Raw genomic sequence first — 19,863 nt, forward strand, 5'->3', positions numbered from 1 at the left:
ATTTTATATTTATTTTATTCCCTACATGTGAATGTCTGTCTGATTCTGTGCTCTGTGAGCTCCTGAAACCAAACCCAAATCCCTTGTACGTGCAGCACACCTGGCCAATAAAGCTGGATTCTGATTCGGATTCTGATTCCAATTCGACAGAAATGAATCATTGAGTCAGAGTCGGTTCATTGTAACCGCGCGAACCGACTGGTCCGGCAAAGTGAATCGAACTTGGCTTCATTAGTGTCGAGTGAAACGTGGTGCGCGCCTGCGCAGTGGGAGAGCGGCCGGCGCAGGGCTGGGCGCTATTAGCAGCTAAGCTAAAGTTAAGCGGCCGAGACGAGGAAGCGGAGTTTCCGCCCGCGGAGGAGCTGAAAGGGAGGAGGAGGCGCCGACACCGCGACGTCCTGAGGAGAGCAGAGAGGAAAAGCAAGCGAGCCCGTCGCCGGCTTTTGGAAAAGACTAGGGTCCGTCGGACGAAGCAGCCTCCTCTTGATAGTCACCGGGCGGGCGGGCCGTCTGGCAGCTTTGCGGAGCGAGAGAGGGGTTCGGCGGATGAGCCAAGCAGAAGGAGGCGGGCAGAGCGTTAGCGCAGGAGCGGGGCTTCAGCCAAACCAGCGGCATGGCCAGGGACTACGATTACCTCTTTAAGCTGCTGATCATCGGGGACAGCGGTAAGCGAGGCCGCGGACGCTACACGGGAAACAGGCCTCAGCTGCGATTTCGCCTTTCAGGGTCGAGTAAACAAAATGCAAACGCGGCGAGGTCGCCGAGATCCAGGGCCGCGTCGACCGAGAAGCCCTTTGGTCGTCGTTGCTCTTCCATTTAGTCGCTTTTGCTCAAACAAGCGGCGGGGTTTGAAACTGGGTTGGGCATGTCAGACAGCCAGGCCGGATGTGTTTGCTGGAGGTGTTTTCTGTGAATAATACGCGTATAAACAGTCGGCTGACGGCAGCGTTTCATTCTCGGTGCGATAATCTAAATGTTTTCTCATGCAAACGTTGAGTTCGTCTGAATAGAAGCACACAGGGGGCTTCGCCTCTACCTTAAACATCAGTAGCGGTCAAAACAAACTGAACTTCGTAGCTGTGCGTTTTGCTCCAGGACGTGTTTTTTTACTAACTAACTAGTACTGTTAGTACACACTCACCGGCCACTTTATTAGGTACACCTGTCCAACTGCTTGTTAACACACACAGCTAATCAGCCAATCACACGGCCGCAACTCACTGCATTTAGGCATGTAGAGGTGGTCAAGACGACTTGCTGCAGTGCAGACCGAGCATCAGAATGGGGAAGAAAGGGGATTTAAGGGACTTTGAACGTGGCCATCTCTAGGGTTTACAGAGATGTAAACGGTCAGAAAAAGAGGAAATATCCAGTGAGCGGTCAGTTGTGTGGACGAAAATGCCTTGTTGATGTGAGAGGTCAGAGGAGAATGGGCAGACTGGTTCCAGATGATAGAAAGGCAACAGGAGCTCAAATAACCAAACAAAATCTCTGAGGAACGTTTCCAACACCTTGTTGAAAGTGTGCCACGAAGAATTAAGGCAGTTCTGAAGGCAAAAGGGGGTCCAACCTTTTACTAGCAAGGTGTACCTAATAAAGTGGCTGGTGAGTGTAGATAACAGCGACTTGTTTCTCTGACCTTGACAAGAACAGAAGCTGAAACCTGGGTGTAACGATGCCCTGTCTGAAAGGCTTTCAGCGGCTTTGACTTAAGTCTGTTTTAATTGCAGTACGAGTGTTTCATGGCTTTGTGGGCACTGCGTGGTTTATATGAGGTGTTGGTGCAGGCAGGTTTCAGCCTGGCTGTGTGGGTGTGTGTGAGTGTACGGACGAGGTGTGTTTACAGCAGGAAAATCAGACCTTAGTGTTTTTTTTTTTTTTTTGCACGGTATTAAAACACTAATTAGTCAGCGTATACCTTTATGTGCTGTGTTTCTGCAATGCCCTCTTAATGCAGGCGTAAGCCTACATGTCAACAGGACACTTAATACCACCACTTAAAAGGAGGAATTGTGCCAGTTTTCCTAAAATTAGTGTCATATAATAGTTGAGAAGTAAGCACTCATTTGGACTTCTTTGGAGTGAAATAGTAATAAACTCGGATTTCTTTATAAGAGTGGCGGTGGGCGCACTGGTCACGATATCTACAGCACCGATGTAGTACTTGTGTTTACTGTCTGAAATGACCAGTGAACCTACACATGCCTTCTGAGTTTTCATATGTAATGTTGATAATGGGAATTCGAATGCCTCGCGTGTGCCTCTTCACCGTCAGTGAATTTAAAATACTCAGGTACACCTTATTAGACAATCAGCCAATCACGTGGCCACAACTTAACGCATTTAGGCATGTAGAGGTGGTCAAGACAACTTGCTGAAGTGCAGACCGAGCATCAGAACGGGGAAGAAAGGGGATTTAAGAGACTTTGAACGTGGCGTGGTTGTTGGTGCCAGACGGGCTGGTCTGAGTATTTCAGAAACTGCTGATCTACTGGGATTTTCACACACAACCATCTCTAGGATTTACAGAGAACGGTGCAAAAAAGAGGAAATCTTATTTCAGTGCCGTCATAATCTCTCAGGTATCAGATAATCTATCTGTGACCATTTCATGCAATGGCTTTCTGTGAAGGCGCATTTAAAGGCATTAAGCACTGCTGCTCCTGTTCAGCACCACCACTCTGAATAATTTTGACCTCTCAAGTTTCTCTGGAATGACCCCGTTCACACCGAACCGCTTGTAACAGCTTTGCTTACATGTTCAAGATCGAATTGGACAGACATTTAGAAAAATCCCCTTCAAGAGAGAGTCTCTCTATCTTCAGTGTCTTCTCCTGTGTAGTTGTTAACCTTTGTCATTGAGCGTGTGGTTTTTGTGGTTGGAGTCTCATGCAGCTTTGTGTAGCTGCTCTTTTTGAAGTGTGACTTGGGCTCATTCCTGTGAAGTTAAGGCACTGAATGGCTGATCTTATTCTGGGTTCGATATGATGACGCATTATATTCTTTTGAGATTCAGTGAATATGCCACTGTAAGGATTATACAGCCGTAAACAGTGGGCCTGTGGCACTGTGGCTCTTCATACATCACTTCTGGCACTAGCCCATCCACAGGCTGCGTCCACAATAGCAGGGAGCCGCCCTCTGCACACCCTCCTGTGGTAATACACAGGCCTCAGTGTTCCCGAACTGCCACATGCCCACTGTGGCCCATTATTTAGACCAAAGATGGGATCCAGCCTAATGAAAGTGCTCTAATGATATGGTTCCATGGTATAGAATCAAGAGCTGGGTTGGTCCCACTGAAAATGGGGACTCTTGTGTTTGGCACTCAGTCCTTGCCACAGTTTGTCCTTCGGTCACTAATACCTGCATTTTGATTGTGTAACTGCAGCTGTGATATGTTACAGATATTAGAATAATTTACAGTGCACCACTTTCCTGCGTACATTGCAGGTATTGGCTGTATTTGTAGTTATTGAGGCTGGCCGCCGACATTCTTCATAAAGAAATGGGTTTAAACCAGCTATAGAGAGCATGTAAACAATAGGTGCTGCTACACCAGGCATATACAAGGAATAGACAAAAACCATAGCTTGTTTATCATTGCTGTATGTTGTTACTGTCCAAAAAAAAAGTATATCCGTTTTCTGTCAAATTTTCTACATAATCTGAACAAAGCTGCTTCAGGATTACCTTGAATAAAATCTGTTTGCATTAAAAGGTAGGCATGTTTTTGCTAAACTTCTCTAAAGTTGCTAAAGTTGAGACATGTTTGCTGTCCAAAGAAAAACAAGTACACTTTATTAGATACACCTGTTCAATTGCTTGTTAACACACATAGCTAATCAGGCAATCACACGGCCACAACTCAACGCATTTAGGCATGCAGAGGTGGTCAAGACAACTTGCTGAAGTGCAGACCGAGCATCAGAATGGGGAAGAAAGGGGATTTAAGTGGCTTTGAACGTGGCGTGGTTGTTGGTGCCAGACGGGCTGGTCTGAGTATTTCAGAAACTGCTGATCTGCTGGGATTTTCACACACAACCATCTCTAGGATTTACAGAAGGCAAAAGGGGGTCCAACATTTTACTAGCATACCTAATAATACTAGTGTACCTAATAAAGTGGCCGGTGAGTATATTGTATTTACAATTGGCACATGTGCTTCAGTCCCCAAATGAGTCAGGTGTTGCTTTGAAAAATGTTTAACAAAACGTAACTTTTTAAAAAATTAATTATGGATATCTGTGAATGTGATGGAAATCCAGCCCGTCTGGTTGTTTGTTACAAGAAAAATAAAAAACGCACCAGGGACACAGGCTCTGCGTTTTTGATGATGCACAGGACGGATATTCATGAGCGTGTCGTGAATGTCTTCAGTAGGTAATGAGTACTGATGAACTGCATGTTTAATTAGAGTGCATCATTAACCCCGTTTAACTGGATTTGGATTTAATGCAGTATACAATGTGAAATTGTAGTGTGACCTACTGTTTATTCCGTTTGTCCACATTGCCTACACACAGTCCACCAAGTCCCACTGAAATCCTGTATTTAAAACTAAATGTAAACAAGGAGCTTATTGGACGCTAGTCCATTGCGTTTTATTCAATAAAAATTTTGCAATTTGTTCAAAAGTAAAAGAAAAAGAGATTCTTAGTCGTTGCACAACGCACGTCTCTTTTCCTGTACTAGTAATACTAAGAGTTGGTACCGTAATGTTATAGTACTGTTTCTTTAAAAACCTCTACGGTTTAAAATGACCTTTTTTTTTATTTATTTATTTAATATATAATATAATTTAACTTATATTTTATAAATTGAAGCAGAAGAAACAGAAGAAATGCACAGCTAGCAACATCACACAGTGCGGTTGTTTTGCTTGTAGTAGTTTTGGTTCCAACTTGTTTCCAAACCTCAGAATAACTAAATATCATGGTGTGTCATAAAGACAACGTCTGGTTTTGTGTTTGTACTACCCGCCCCTGGTTGCTGTATTAGCTACTGTTTGCCGGAGTCTGTGAAGTTGTGTTGGAGTTCTGAGCGTTAGTCTGCAGGTCCATACAGGTGCGCTGGTGTACATCAGTCATCTTAAGTATTTTCTCTTAGTAACGCATGAAGTTGGCTCAGAGGACAGCGCATAAGCTAATTGTTGACAGGAATTCCCCTGAGTGTGTTTTGGCCTTGCTGTGATCTTTAGCAGGTCTGTCTCAAAACATAGAGTGCAGTGAGTATCCCTCGAGCTAAGGGAGTCAGTTGTCAGTGGAGATGTTGTACCTCTGTTCTTCCGCTCTTGAGTGCTTGCGTTGCATGTCTGTAGGCCCTGACACGGTCCGGAGAGAGTGCCCCGACAAGGATTTGTTTTCACTCCGGTGCCCTTCATTCGAGACTTAGCCGGAGCGGAGTGTCTGCATCGCATTACGCTTGTCTAACAACTTGCCAGGCTCGTTGGCTCGCTGCCAGCCCTGGGACGGCTGTTCAGGTCTCCTGATGTCTCCCGAATCTTTTTCCATCTCCTTTAGTAGCGACCTGAGTGAAAGTAATGGACGAGCCCTTTTAAATCGCTAAACGGGTCTGAATTTTAATGCGTCAATTAGGATGCAGAATGATATCAGCATCTGGCAGATGTTTGGTTTTGGCCGATATTTCATACCAGTGTTTGACCTAATTACTGCACTCTAGAAGAGGAAAAGGTTTAGGCAGCACCTGCTACTGTGCTGCATTGGTAACCCTCTACCAATAACTATTCCATTTCTCTCTGGTGCTAGTCCTGGTGGATTAATTCCCTGTTTATACAGTTTATAAATGTTTGTAGACATCGGTAAGGGCATCAGCAGATGTGTACATGACAAATGTTGGCGTTGGCCCGCGATTATTATATCATCATCATCTCTAAACTCAACCATTGAGTAAATATACAGGTTGCAAACGTTTGGGCGCTCCAGTCACTTCACATGTGAAAATGAAAATAAGTTAAAGCATCATTTACAGAGAACAACTGCACATTGTAACATGCTCTTACGTATTCCATGTTGAGTTCTCTTGTTTGCTGTGGGCGGTCAGCTGAGCTTAAGGAAAAGTTTGCACTTAACTGGTCCACACACACCAGACAAGTTACTTTTATTATTATTATTTTTATTTGGTCCATTTGCACAGGTGTGACCACTCCACCCATATTAAGGTGCGCACAAGTTAACCTGGCATCAATGATTTTCTGTTCATCTAGCATGTGAGCGCTGCATGGTCTGCATAATATGCCTGTTTTAACGTTTGACTCAACACATTTTACGGCATTATGATATGGATATGTTGGTAATTCAAATTGCTGTGAAATATGTGAAGTGAAGGTGTTGAGGTGTTGCTACAACTGAAAAGGATGATGTCGGTATTGCAGTACACTGGTATAGACGATGTATCCTGAAGATGTTCTTCCAGCGCACACTATGCTTCTGGAACTAAGGGTGCTTTTACACGGCCTCGTTTGGTGCGGGCCGATCTGAATGTGGTGTTTGTAATTTAAATAATTCGGTTCATTTTGACAGGTGTGAACACTCCTCCTGTAATAGGGTGCACAAATGAAACAAATGAACCGTGGTCCACCAAACAATGTGGAACTCGCATCCAAGTAAAGGCTGCTTCAGTTTGCCGCTGGGAGGAATACAGAGCTTGTTTTCCCTCTTCTTCTAGCAGCACTGTACTCTCTCAATAATCTGTCTGTTTAGGCATTTGTCTTTACAAAAACTCATTCGTTCTTACGGCATGAGCTGCTGATAATAATGGCAGATCAGTGATAAAATAATAGCAAAACAATGCATTTAATTGTAGCACATGGATCAAGGAAGGTATTCTTGGCCAAATGTCAGTGACCTGATCACTTGAGTTTAAATTAACAAACCAATCAGAGAAGTGAATATCCAGCAAGGTGTTTTATTATTATTATTATTATTATTATTATTATTATTATTGCTCCAATTGTGGTGAACATGGATGTGTCTCGTAATACGAAGTGGATATGAATACACTTTTTTATGAAGTGTATGTGTGAGAGATCTGATTGTGTCCATGACTTGATTTCGGACCAATCAGGGAACGCCTCCGGTATTATTTGCTGTACTTGTACTGCTGCGGCGCGAAACCAATTGAATCAGATGCGAAAGACGCACAAAAACTGAAACTCTAGTTAGTCTAGTTTGTTTTTAAGTTCTGACTCTTATTTTTCTCTTGGCGCAGGTGTGGGAAAGAGCAGTCTTCTTCTGCGTTTTGCAGACAACACATTTTCAGGTAAGCTGTTTTATCTGTGTGTCATGTCTTGTTTCGTTTTTGGTACAGAGGGCTGTAAAGTATTGACCTCAGATGTGCAATATGTGTGTGTGTGGTGTGTTACAGGTAGCTATATTACCACTATAGGGGTTGACTTCAAGATCCGAACAGTAGAAATCAACGGAGAGAAGGTGAAGTTACAGATCTGGGATACAGCAGGGCAGGAGCGCTTCCGAACCATCACCTCTACGTGAGTAAAGACTGTCTTACAGCAGTACAGAACTTGATCTAGAGCTACTCCCTGCTGTGGGTTACGCTTGGTGTATTCAGGGTGAAAGACATAATTGTAAGGATTAAATTGCTTATCTGAAAATAGTTGTTGCCATAGAGCCAAATTAATTTTAGCATAAGACATTGAACTATTGCCTTCACGAAGTCATCCAGATGAGCTAAGCTTTGTTTGGCCTCCATGGGAATCTCGCTAAATATACACTCAGCAGCCACTTTATTAGGTACAGTAAAAGGTTGGACCCCCTTTTGCCTTCAGAACTGTCTTAATTCTTCGTGGCACACTTTCAACAAGGTGTTGGAAACGTTCCTCAGAGATTTTGGTTGGTTATTTGAGTTCCTGTTGCCTTTCTATCATCTGGAACCAGTCTGCCCATTCTCCTCTGACCTCTCACATCCACAAGGCATTTTTGTCCACACAACTGACCGCTCACTGGATATTTCCTCTTTTTCGGACCGTTCTCTGTAAACCCTAGAGATGGTTGTGTGTGAAAATCCCAGCAGATCAGCAGTTTCTGAAATACTCAGACCAGCCCATCTGGCACCAACAACCAAGTCCCTTAAATCCCCTTTCTTCCCCGTTCTGATGCTCGGTCTGCACTTCAGCAAGTTGTCTTGATCACCTCTACATGCCTAAATGCAGTGACTTGCAGCCGTGTGATTGGCTGATCAGCTATTTGTGTTAACAAGCAACTGAACAACATCTTCAAGTTCAACATCTTCTACTAAAACTACTTTTTTTTCTTTTTTTTTTTTTTTTTTTTGGAAACAATTATTTCCAGACGAGCAATCTAGCAAGTCCTTCCCCAGTTAACAGTATACACTCACCTGCCACTTTATTAGGTACATCAGAAAGTGGCTGGTCAGTGTATATTAAAGCATCCAAGGCAATGAAGTCTACAAAAAGTTACTACACTGTCATAACAGGGACCTTCCTGCCTGGATGGGGAACTGAGGCTCCAGTCTTATGAGTGTGGGACAGAGGTGCTGTTTATATGATTGACTTTGATAGGAACTGAAATGACGAGCAGTAGTCACTACACATTGGGGGTTATTTCAGTGTGAGATGATGATGATGATGGCACGGTTCCACGTTTTCAGTACTGATACTAAACCTTAAAACTCAGCCTTCAGTATACGTGTGAAGGCTGTTGACCATGACGTTGCTGACCGCCTCTTGAGGTCCTGTTTGAAGGTGTGATATCCTGCCCTTCTTTTAAGGGCTTTTTTTATGGTGCAGGACACTGGACTGTAAGAATGATGGTCTTTTCTGTTTGGTTGTGCCACATGATGTTGGAGGTAAACTGAATAACTTTTTTTTTTTTTTCTTTTTTCAGTGAGTTATGTACTTTTAAAGCTGCCCTAGCGTTCAGTTTTAATTTTGAACATTTCAAGCCAACATTGTGCCAAGCGGTTTTATTTACAATTTATTGACTTTTACCATTTTAAGTTCATTTAATCTGTGTATGTAGTTGGAGGATTGCACCATCTGATAATTGTAGATTAGAGAAGCACAGATGCCTGAAGTTGGTTAATTTTACTTTTAATCACGGAAAATTTTCATATACATCGTTGTTGTAGATTGAGGTGAAATTAACTAATTGAAAAATAACGTATTTGGAAACTGTCATGTGACCCACATGCTAATTCAGCTTTAAGGCAGTTATTACTTATAATTAATTAATTTCTTTCAAAAGTCAGACTCCTTAAGCTGTGTATGGGGTGTTAGGGAGATCCTGTGGGAGTCGGTTGCATTGATTTGAGCTTGGCTGCTTGCTAATTGAGTGCTGTAGGGACCCTTTTGAAGATTCTCATTAGTGCTGCGCTGCTTCTGCCACTCTGTCGGAGCTCAGCTGAAGACCTTTTATTGAAACTAGATCCGTGCCGGCACAAGGGTTTTCCCAACAGGTCTCTAAATGTAAACTGAAACCCTACATTCTGTTTAGGTGATTGAAGATTCAGTGTTGAAAGTAATCGTCTGGTTGTTGATTATGCCCTAATGTTGCCATTTGGTTCTGTGCATGGCCTTAGTAAATCTGTCTAAAGTCCAGTTTGAAGGAAATGGGTGTGATGAGGGTGTGGGCATTGCAGTGGTGTTGGTTAATGAGTGTAAAGAGCGTGTGTACACTCACTGGCCACTTTATTAGGTACAATTCAATTGCATGTTAACGCAAATAGCTAATCAGCCAATCACACGGCTGCAACTCAGTGCATTTAGGCATGTAGAGGTGGTCAAGACAACTTGCTGAAGTGCAGACCGAGCATCAGAATTGGGAAGAAAGGGGATTTAAGGGGCTTTGAACGTGGCGTGGTTGTTGGTGCCAGACGGGCTGGTCTGAGTATTTCAGAAACTGCTGATGTACTGGGATTTTCACGCACAACCATCTCTAGGGTTTACAGAGAACGGTCCAAAAAAGAGGAAATATCCAGTGAGCGGTCAGTTGTGTGGACGAAAATACCTTGTGGATGTGAGAGGTCAGAGGAGAATGGGCAGACTGGTTCCAGATGATAGAAAGGCAACAGGAACTAAAATAACCAACCAAAATCTCTGAGGAACGTTTCCAACACCTTGTTGAAAGTCTGCCACGAAGAATTAAGACAGTTCTGAAGGCAAAAGGGGGTCCAGCCTTTTACTAGCAAGGTGTACCTAATAAAGTGGCCTGTGTGTGAGGAGAAGTGCGGGTCTGCTTCTTTTATTTTTGTCAGAACTGCGACAGGCTTGTGCAGCTCCATAAAACGCAACAATCAAAGAGGGGTGTGTGTGTGTGTGTGTGTGTGTGTGTGTGTGTGTGTGTGTGTTTTAAAGCCTGAGGCTATGCCTCTGTTCACTCCTGTAGAGCTGAAGTTGCAGGAAACATCATTGACCATTGGTGCTCATTTTGCTGGACGTTGTAGGAATATCCTGGTTAGGTTCTCTCTTTCTCTTTCTCCTTGTCCAGGTATTACAGAGGGACCCATGGGGTCATAGTAGTATATGATGTCACCAGTGCAGAGTCTTTCGTCAATGTCAAACGATGGCTGCATGAAATTAATCAGAACTGTGATGACGTGTGTCGAATATTAGGTAAGGTCCCCTCTCTATCATTAGCTAGCATGTCTATTCAGTCGAAACATTTAGGTCTAAAACCAGGACAACCAAGAGTAGTTTATCTTCACTTATCACTTTTGATGTACTTACGACAGACATGATTGAACATATTCATAATGGTCTTAGTTAGGGGTATAAAACCACCTTTAAGTGTCTGTAGTTTCTAGTTAAAAATATGCTGTATGTTTTGCACAGACCAGTTTAATTTTTATTTACTTGCTCTACATCTGCTAATTTAGAGTTAACATGTGTAGAAATGTGTTCTGTAGAGAATGTGCACTAATTTTCACTTTCAAAATCAACGTTCAGCTGTGTAACTGTGCTACAATAATCCAGTGCAGTTGTATGGATTTGTGAAATTTGAGATTCAGTAATGCCTCCTAAAGAATCCGGAAACGATTGAAGTTCTGCTTGATGTCTTAAACATTGTACCTCACGTCACCCTTGACAGTGATTTCCATTCATTTCTTTGTCCTCCTCCTTTTAGTGGGTAATAAGAATGATGACCCAAACTCTAAAGTAGTGGAGACGAACGATGCGCAGAAGTTTGCAGAGCAGATGGGCATCCGCCTGTTCGAGACGAGCGCGAAGGAGAACATAAACGTGGAGGAGGTGAGTGCTGCAGCTTCGGGGAATGTGACACGTGTTTTAGAACCCTATAAAATTGCTGACGGGGTGCAGCATTAAAATGTGTCTCGGGAGAAGAACAAAGGTCCAGAGTTGATGGGTGGGATCCCTTGAGTTATTACTGGAGTTATAGAGCGTAGTCGGCGCCGAGGGTCAGCTGATTTTCTCTTCTACTTTGGATAAATGTTTGAGAAACAGTAGTGTGGAACACTTAAATAAGAACAGGCGACAGTTCGTGAGCTTTGAAAATGAGCAGATGGTGTTTTTTTTTTTTTTTTTTTTTTTTTTTTTTTTTTTTTTTTTTTTTTTTTTGTTTTTCATTCCCAGCTAATTTCAGTTACCAGCAATTTGACCATATAATCAGCGAAATATGAAAATACTACCTCTTTTACTTCATACAGTGTCTTGTATGGGGAAGGAGCAAAACATGGGGTAGGGACTATCAAGCAACCTTTATTTTGACTCAGAAGTATGTTGAGGGCAACCTATTGGGATACACTGATGGAACTGAATTGTGGGCTGATGCCCATGTCCAGTATTTTTCATGTACGTGTATGCTGTTAATAAGGCTGGTTTATAAAATGTTTATTTTTTAATGTATAGGTAAATGTTACAGGTTAATGTATAAAATTGCCCAGAATCTCACAAAATGTACTGCTCTTCTGGAAAGGCATCAACACCAAACACCCAAATTACATTATCATGATATCGTAATATATAGAGATATAGATATAGAGAGATGGATAGATATAGATATAGAGAGATAGATATAGAGATATACGGCTAAACTTTGTGCTCTGTTCGTGTTTTCATTTGCTGCAGATGTTTAACTGCATTACGGAGCTGGTGTTACGGGCAAAGAAAGAATCCGTCGCCAAACAGCAACAGCAGCAACAGAATGACGTGGTCAAGCTCAATAAGAACAGCAGACGAAAGAAAAAGTGTTGCTAGTGGATCTTTAGCGAAAAGGAAAAAAAAATGACGGCAGCCTTCACTGCAAAATCCATACAGAAAAGGACTACGATCAACTAAATTAAGACCACGGAAAGAGTAATAAAGAAACCGTAATGATGAAATGGAAAGATGTCCCTTTTGGACAAATGCAAATCATAAAGACTTTTTAAAGAAAAATGTACAGATTTTATTAGAATTAAGGAGTTTTATGTGGAATTCAACAGATGTGGTATTTAATAAAAGATCCTCCTTCTTTCTCGAAGGACCTGCAAGCTGACATGGCCACCACAATGTGCAGATTTATATATGCATTAAGAGTTACTCTTAGGCTTTTTCTGGTCTCCGTCTTGGGAGTGTGTATTTTTTTTTTTTTTTTTTTTTTCTTCCTCCCCTTCTTCTTCTTTACTTTTTGGTTTGATGGGATAGTTTTTTGTTTTTTCTTTTTCTAGAGTGGAGTGATGAGATGCAACTTTTTTTTTTTTTTTGGGGGGGTCATGCAAAATACGCCATGAACAGAACTCTTGCAGTTTTGGGTTTTTTTGGGGGGGTTATTCTTTTGCCAAGCTGTCCTTTTCTTTTCCTGGGTTCAGTCAGAACGTGTACCAGGCCTCATAGGGCTGCACGCAAAAGTCTCCAGCCCTCCTGCTGACATTTCACAGAAGTCTTACCGTGCTTCAGGCCTCTTTTTGCATTTGCCGAAACACAGCAGAAGGAAAACAGTGATGCTGCCATGATCCTAAATGGGAGCAAAGTAGAACAGCACTCTCCTGCATCGTTGCCATAGAAGCCCCCCTCCCTCTTCCTCATCAACTGTTGCCATGGTAATGTCCTTGGGACTGCCGAACTGGACTTGTGAGATTTGTGCATAGACTGGGCTTGGATCTGCAGGGTCATGAGCATCAATATCATCTGGCACTGCTCAGTGTTCCGGCTCATGTTGGTCTTTTCGTACAGGTGCTCTACTCCTGTTGCATTATAAATAGGCATAATCTTATATATTGTTACCCAAGCCCTTATTAAGCGGTGTCCCCAGACCCAAATATTCTGTAAAGACTGATTGTTATTGATGTAAATGGTGAAGGAGGGGTGGTATAACAGTATTGATGGTGTTTACACACTATTGCACATGAATAGGTCTCTGATGAAGATGGTTTTCAAACTTCCCAGGGTAACCGTATGATCCAAACTGTAAATGTGGAACTATATGCCAAGGGATTTGCCCAGGGATTTGCATAGGAAGAGCAGTTATTGTTTTTGTTTGGATAAAAGACCCAAGTAATGCAGCTCTGTAACCTTAAGTGGGTATTCGCAGCTAAATGTCTCTGTCCCTTTAACCCACGTCCTAAGTAGGCATCTGCTTTAGCTAAATACCTGCACCTGCTCACACTGCTCTGAAGCTGCACTGTGCTAATAGAACGTTGGTCCTGGGCCCTACAGAAGCTGCACATTGTCAAAATCAGAGGGCAATAACACATTTATTTTCCTGGCCATGCAGTGATCCAACTTCAACCAAGTAAAGGAGTCGTGGCAACAAGTCTTGCTGACTTTTATTCGTTATGTATATAAATATATTTGTATCATGTATTTAATATATATTATATACATACTTGCACATATCCATGCAAACGTGCATGTGTTTGTGCTATGGTTGAAACACATTTTCAGCTGTGGTTATGCTGTACACTGGAGTAAAGAGATGTATCATGGATTTCTCCCCCTTATGAATTGAATTGATAATAAATATTTTAAACAGATTAACATTTGACACAATAATATTTGTCCGTGGTGCTTTTTGTCTGTATGATGTAGAAGAAATGCTGCTTTGTTTTTTCAGCTAGTTTGATTACAATGTACGTTTTGATTAAGCAGACTAGAAATTAGCATGCAATTTGAATGATGTACAGGACACCCACAGGTCGATATAAACTTGGGTTTAGCAGAAGGGAGAATTATTAGCAACTCGCTTTTGAACATCACTGAAAGAGAGTAAACCCACACCAGCAGGATCTCACATTTACATTTACAGCATTTAGCAGACGCTCTTATCCAGAGCGACTTACAATTTGATCATTTTTACACAGGTAGGCGAAGGTGGTGTTAGGAGTCTTGCCCAAGGACCCTTATTGGTATAGTGTAGGGTGCTTATCCAGGTGGGGGATTGAACCCCAGTCTACAGCGTAGAAGGCACAGGTGTTAACCAAGCTCAGGAATACATGATTACCCATTTTAATGTATATGATGTGTTTGCAATTATATAATGCATGTGTATGAAGCAAAAGGTTCTTTTACTTTGTTGACCCTGGTTCCGGGCTACCACTGCCCTGCACATTTGTGTGTTTTTCTTCATCCCACCACCCCCGATCCACCTAAGCAGTCCATTTTTAAGCCCTCCCCTGATTTCAACGGGGTGTTTTAGAGCAGGAAAACACGAAAATGTGCTGGCAAGAGTTACTGAAGGACACGATAACAGACTCCTCCAATAATATTAGGCTTTATCAAATGATTGATACACACTTTAAATGCTTTATTTGTCCATGGTTAAGTACAGCTGGCCTAAGAGAATCCCACTGCTCGCTAGCTTGGTGCTACCATAACATTAGATATGCCAGGAGAAATTTTCATCATTAGCCTATATTTATTATTTGGCCTTTAAAGAGAATAAAACTGATCGCTTGATTAATGAAAGTAATCCCTTGGTTACTCATATCATCTGTAGTGACGACCCTACTTTCTTTTCTGTCAAGACTTGTGATTTTCTCTGCAGCAATAAGATTGAGAGGCTCTTGCATTTGCTTTTCATTTAATTTTATTATGTCACAGTGCATTCCACATGATGAAACACATTCATTGGATGCTTTTCATAACATGGAAACATGGATATGTAGAAATGGTAAGTTGTATATTATCTATGCATTATTTTCTCAAGTTAATTGAAAAATAAGAATTTTTGATCGTATAAAAACAACCCTTTTCCTATAGTCTCCATATGTATAAATACTATTTACTATCTGAAAATGTAAAGGATGTAGAAAACATGGCCTATTTACAATATAACGTGTCACAAGGTCTACGAAATCTACAATACGGCACACACATTCATTTGCCTGCATTCATTGCCAACATTTTTATCAGAATTGTTTTGAATTTTCATTCCCTTAACTCAAAGTTTCTCTATTATTTATTAAGTCCACTTGTGATGAGGAACTTTGTCAGAGACTGTATTTACACGTAGACTGCCACATTATTCAAGTACATTGTCCTTCTCTCAATTCTTAATAAAACTGAAAGATGGTGTGAACAATCCTCTTAGAGGCCTGTGTCATGGAAGTATACATTTATAAGCCTGGAGCTTCTCGGTTTCTCAGTTTCACTTTGTTTTCAGATAGTTTTGCTCACATTGTAGAAGGTCATGATAGCATAGCAGTATAAGGTTAGCATTTTTACAACCAGTTATTTTCCAGTTGACTCAATTTTTGTACATATGCACATCGTATAAGTAATAACTCCCAACGTTAGTGATCGTGATAAAACTCTGCTGCCAGCCATGATTCATGACATTGACATGCATCTGACAAGCACTGTGATTGCTTCACACATCAATTTCCCAAATGTGTGAATGTCAAAATCTGCATTTCTTGCCTACTATGAGTCACGACCTTACACATGTATGCCTTGGAACTGCTTGGTACTGTCAGTGTGAAATATTGTAGGCTAGTGTATATCCAGTCATCGTGGTCATGACTGCAATGAAACGGTCACATATACACTTGCTAGGTCTAAATGTAACTGGTTCCACGGGACTGCCAGAGGTAGTACGAAGAATGGCTGAGTCTGCGATCTAAAATGAAACAGTAATGCAGTTGCATGGACACAGCCAGTAATAGCAATACCGTGCTTCAACGCGAGTCAGCCACTAGATGACTGACAACTCTGGTGGTCATCCAGAGCTCATAGCCCAACAGATGGCACATGGAAGTCATGAGGAATGGGACCTAGAGCGAAGCCAAGACAGCTCCAAGTAGAGCTGCTGACATCAAGGCATGACGATAGGTCTTATTCACTGGTCACAGAAGTTCACCAGGATGAGTACTTTAAATGCTGGGTAACAGTAAATGCCCCACAACAGGACCAGCAGTCAGAGTCATAACTAATGGCATTCCAGATGCCAGGGCCACACTCAACCTACTGAGACATGATGTTCTTACCGAGTGAAAGCAGGGGAAACCCCTTTTCAATGCCATGAGGACCACATCATGGATCCACCAGTAAAACAGTGGTTGGAACCCTGAATCCTGCATTCATGATGCAGGGAAGCAGAGCAAAGACAGCTAAATGCCAGTGCATACAGGCCCGAAGGGCCAACAAGATTTGCCAAAGAACAGTAGAGCTGTGTTGTCTGATCTTATCAGTGGTACAGCAGTATTTGGAGGAAGCCAGCCAGGTGAACAGCAGACCACACCAAAGGTAAATGTTTTCTAGAAGAGTGTCATGACTTTCTGTCTGTGGACACATGCAAGCCTACCATCTAAATAAGGAAGTTTCTGGGGGACACTGAGAGATGTAGTTAGGTGTCACAGATGCACTAGGGCAGGATCATCTAGAGCTCCATACGGTGTGGTTAGATGCCACAGCTGCTCTAGCTAAGGAGTAGATGTTAGCAACTATTAGGGGCACTAATGTGGTGGAGCAAGTGCAGGACCAGCCAGAGGTCCATGAGGGTTGGATAGAGGCAGCTACTACTGTAGCTAGGTGACATGGTAGTGGTTAAGGAAGCAGCCCCAAAGCATCCTGTAAGCCCAAGTTGGAGGTAAGAAGACCACTTCAGAAGTATGTCACAATTGTCTTGAGCATAGATAGAGCAGCAATGCAGAGAATCAGATGAAGTTTCATCATGCTGAGGTAGTAAGAGAAAAGTCAGCGGACTCTTCGGGTAGTACAGCAGAATGATTACTGCCCAGTTGTAGTACCACAGTACAGACTTCATATTGGCCACATTTGATTAATAAATGTATCCCCTTTATGTTCCAGTACAACAGATAAAGATATCTGAGTCTTTGAAAGAATTGTGTGATGCTGGGAAGGATGCAACTCTTGGTTCATGCTTGGCAGAAGGATTTGAATCCAAGCTTGATGTAGACATCAGCATCATGCATGGACTGGTCAGGGCATATCTCAGATGATCTAGTGAAGCAGAAACAGCACAGCTTGTGACTATCATAGGCCTCGAATGCAGAGTTTTTTAAGCCTGCTCCTGAGGACCCAGTGCAGGCCCATCTAAATATCCTTGAAACTGCAGAGGACAGCGACTCCCCACAAGCAAGACTGAGAAATACTTCTTTGTCATCGGGCACAGTTACCATGGGCTGAGGTAAACATGATGTGAGAAGCCAGTAGTACAAGGGTGTCCAATCATTCTCAAAGGGCTGGTGTGGCTGCAGGTTTCAATTCCAACAAAGCAAAAGCACAAATGGCAATTTGACTGAGACTAATTGATTAAACATGTAGATTCAGATGTGCTCTTGCTTGTTTGGAATAAGAACCTGCAACCACATTGGCCCTTTGCAGATAAGATTGGACACCTCTGCCATAGTAGCCCTGCTAGGTGTAGTTAGTTTGCTGTTGATGGGAAACTGGTAGCAGCAACTGCTAAAGCTGCAGGTTAGCGGAGAGCACTAAGTTTAAGGTTTACAAGGCAATGACTATGGAATCAATGGAAGCATGTTCTGTGGAAGCATTGTTCAGTGGAAACATGCTCCAGGAACACTAGTCTGCCAAAACAGCAAAGCATCCAGAGTTGGTGAGGTTGACCCATGAGCCAGGTTTCAATTTGCAGGAATCCAGTTTGCAGGTTTCTAGTTAGTGGTCCTAAATGATGTCGACTCATAGTGGTCTGGAGACAGCAGCTGTTGCAGAATGAGCAAATATTTGGCCCAAGGGCAGAGACACTGATCTAGGGAAATCAGTGGAAGCAACATAAGCTTGAGGCTGGCCATGCAATAATGACAACCCTAGCTCGACCCACGAGTAGAAACGATACGTGGGGGAAACCAGCTGTAATGGCCTGAGCTGGAAGTCAGCGGGGGTATTGTGGCATGAGTCACTGTTCTCACAACTTGTGAAAGACAAGGTAAGATCTTGAAGCTCTAGCAGGCTATTTTAGAACAGCAAATGAAAGCGTCAACCTAAGTCACTATGGAAAGAGAAAAAAAAGGTGTCTTCCATATAAGAGGGTATTTATAGTACTGGCTGTGGCACATGCAACATCACATGATATTGATGGTAAAAGGTCTTGATCTGTGTGCAGGTGCACAAGGAGTATCCACTGTGCTTTGCACTGCCCTTGGCAGTCAAGAGGAACTAAATAGAGTTACAACACACACACACAAACACAGTAAGCTAAAAAGGGAAGTACTTATTTGAATGACTGTCTACATTTGTGGTGAATATATTTGGAAATGGCGCATTTGTGAGAAGTGTTGTTGCTTCCCTGAAGACATCACATTCACATTCACAGCTGTGTGTTTGCCTCAGTGTGTTCATGCTGAAAAAGAGGATTCAGGACAGACTTGCGAGACTTTCAAAAACAGTGTTTAAATGGAAAAACAAAAGACAGTACAAAGTCAAATTAACAGGAGACATTTACAGAACAGTGTGTGATGGACACAAAGGAAGAAACTGAAAAACACAGGAACAAAACCAGGACGGAGATGGGTTTTTCCGCCACACAGAACACAACAAGAGGGGATCAAACTCTGACTATTGTCTGGTTCGGTCCTCTGGAAGCCTAAACATATGATAGCAATTTATTGAGAACTGACATACTCCTATCAGCAACAGCACAAACTAGCCTAAAAGATTGAGAGTCCGCTGCTTGAAATAGCGAATAGTGAATTACAACCGTCTCGGACAAAAAGTTACCTCAGAAACAAGGAGGTTGTTTACACCTTGCGTTAACATGTTTCATCATGTTTCACATCTGGATAAACTTTGATCAGATTCTATGTACACATCAACTTGCACTCACTGGCCACTTTATTAGGTACACTAATAGTAAAAGGTAGTAAAAGGTTGGACCCCCTTTCGCCTTCAGAACTGCCTTAATTCTTCGTGGCACACTTTCAACAAGATGTTGGAAACGTGCCTTTCTATCATCTGGAACCAGTCTGCCCATTTTCCTGACCTCTCACATCATTCTGTAAACCCTAGAGATGGTTTGTGTGAAAATCCCAGTAGATCAGTAGTTTCTGAAATACTCAGACCAGCCCGTCTGGCACCAACAACCACGCCACGTTCAAAGTCACTTAAATCCCCTTTCTTCCCCATTCTGATGCTCGGTCTGCACTTCAGCAAGTTGTCTTGACCACCTCTACATGCCTAAATGCATTGACTTGCGGCCATGTGATTGGCTGATTAGCTGTATTAACAAGCAATTGAACCTAATAAAGTGGCAGGTGAATGTATATCCAAGCTTGGCTTGGATGCTTTCATCGGCCCGAGTGCAGAATGGTTGGTTTTCCATCTTTTGGTTTCTTTATCCTCTCACCTGCTAAAGCACCACACTCAGCAGATGCATTTCCGCTTAGGTAACTGTATGTGGATACAGAACTAACTTCATTTATGTTACACTTGCTGAATGTGATCAAGAT

General features: G+C 42.4%; 1 protein-coding gene across 1 annotated transcript; it reads left to right on the forward strand.

The window, feature by feature from the left end:
- Nucleotides 1-250: 250 nt before the first annotated feature.
- Nucleotides 251-12,494, forward strand: rab35b (RAB35, member RAS oncogene family b). The gene is made up of 6 exons (XM_017702821.2): nucleotides 251-665; nucleotides 7,231-7,281; nucleotides 7,387-7,510; nucleotides 10,488-10,612; nucleotides 11,124-11,248; nucleotides 12,086-12,494. The coding sequence occupies exons 1-6, from the start codon at nucleotides 614-616 to the stop codon at nucleotides 12,212-12,214; spliced, it is 606 nt and encodes a 201-aa protein (XP_017558310.1). The 5' UTR covers nucleotides 251-613; the 3' UTR covers nucleotides 12,215-12,494.
- Nucleotides 12,495-19,863: the final 7,369 nt, after the last annotated feature.

The sequence above is a fragment of the Pygocentrus nattereri genome, chromosome 28 (genome assembly GCF_015220715.1).
Source record: "Pygocentrus nattereri isolate fPygNat1 chromosome 28, fPygNat1.pri, whole genome shotgun sequence".
Classification (NCBI taxonomy): Eukaryota; Metazoa; Chordata; class Actinopteri; order Characiformes; family Serrasalmidae; genus Pygocentrus; species Pygocentrus nattereri.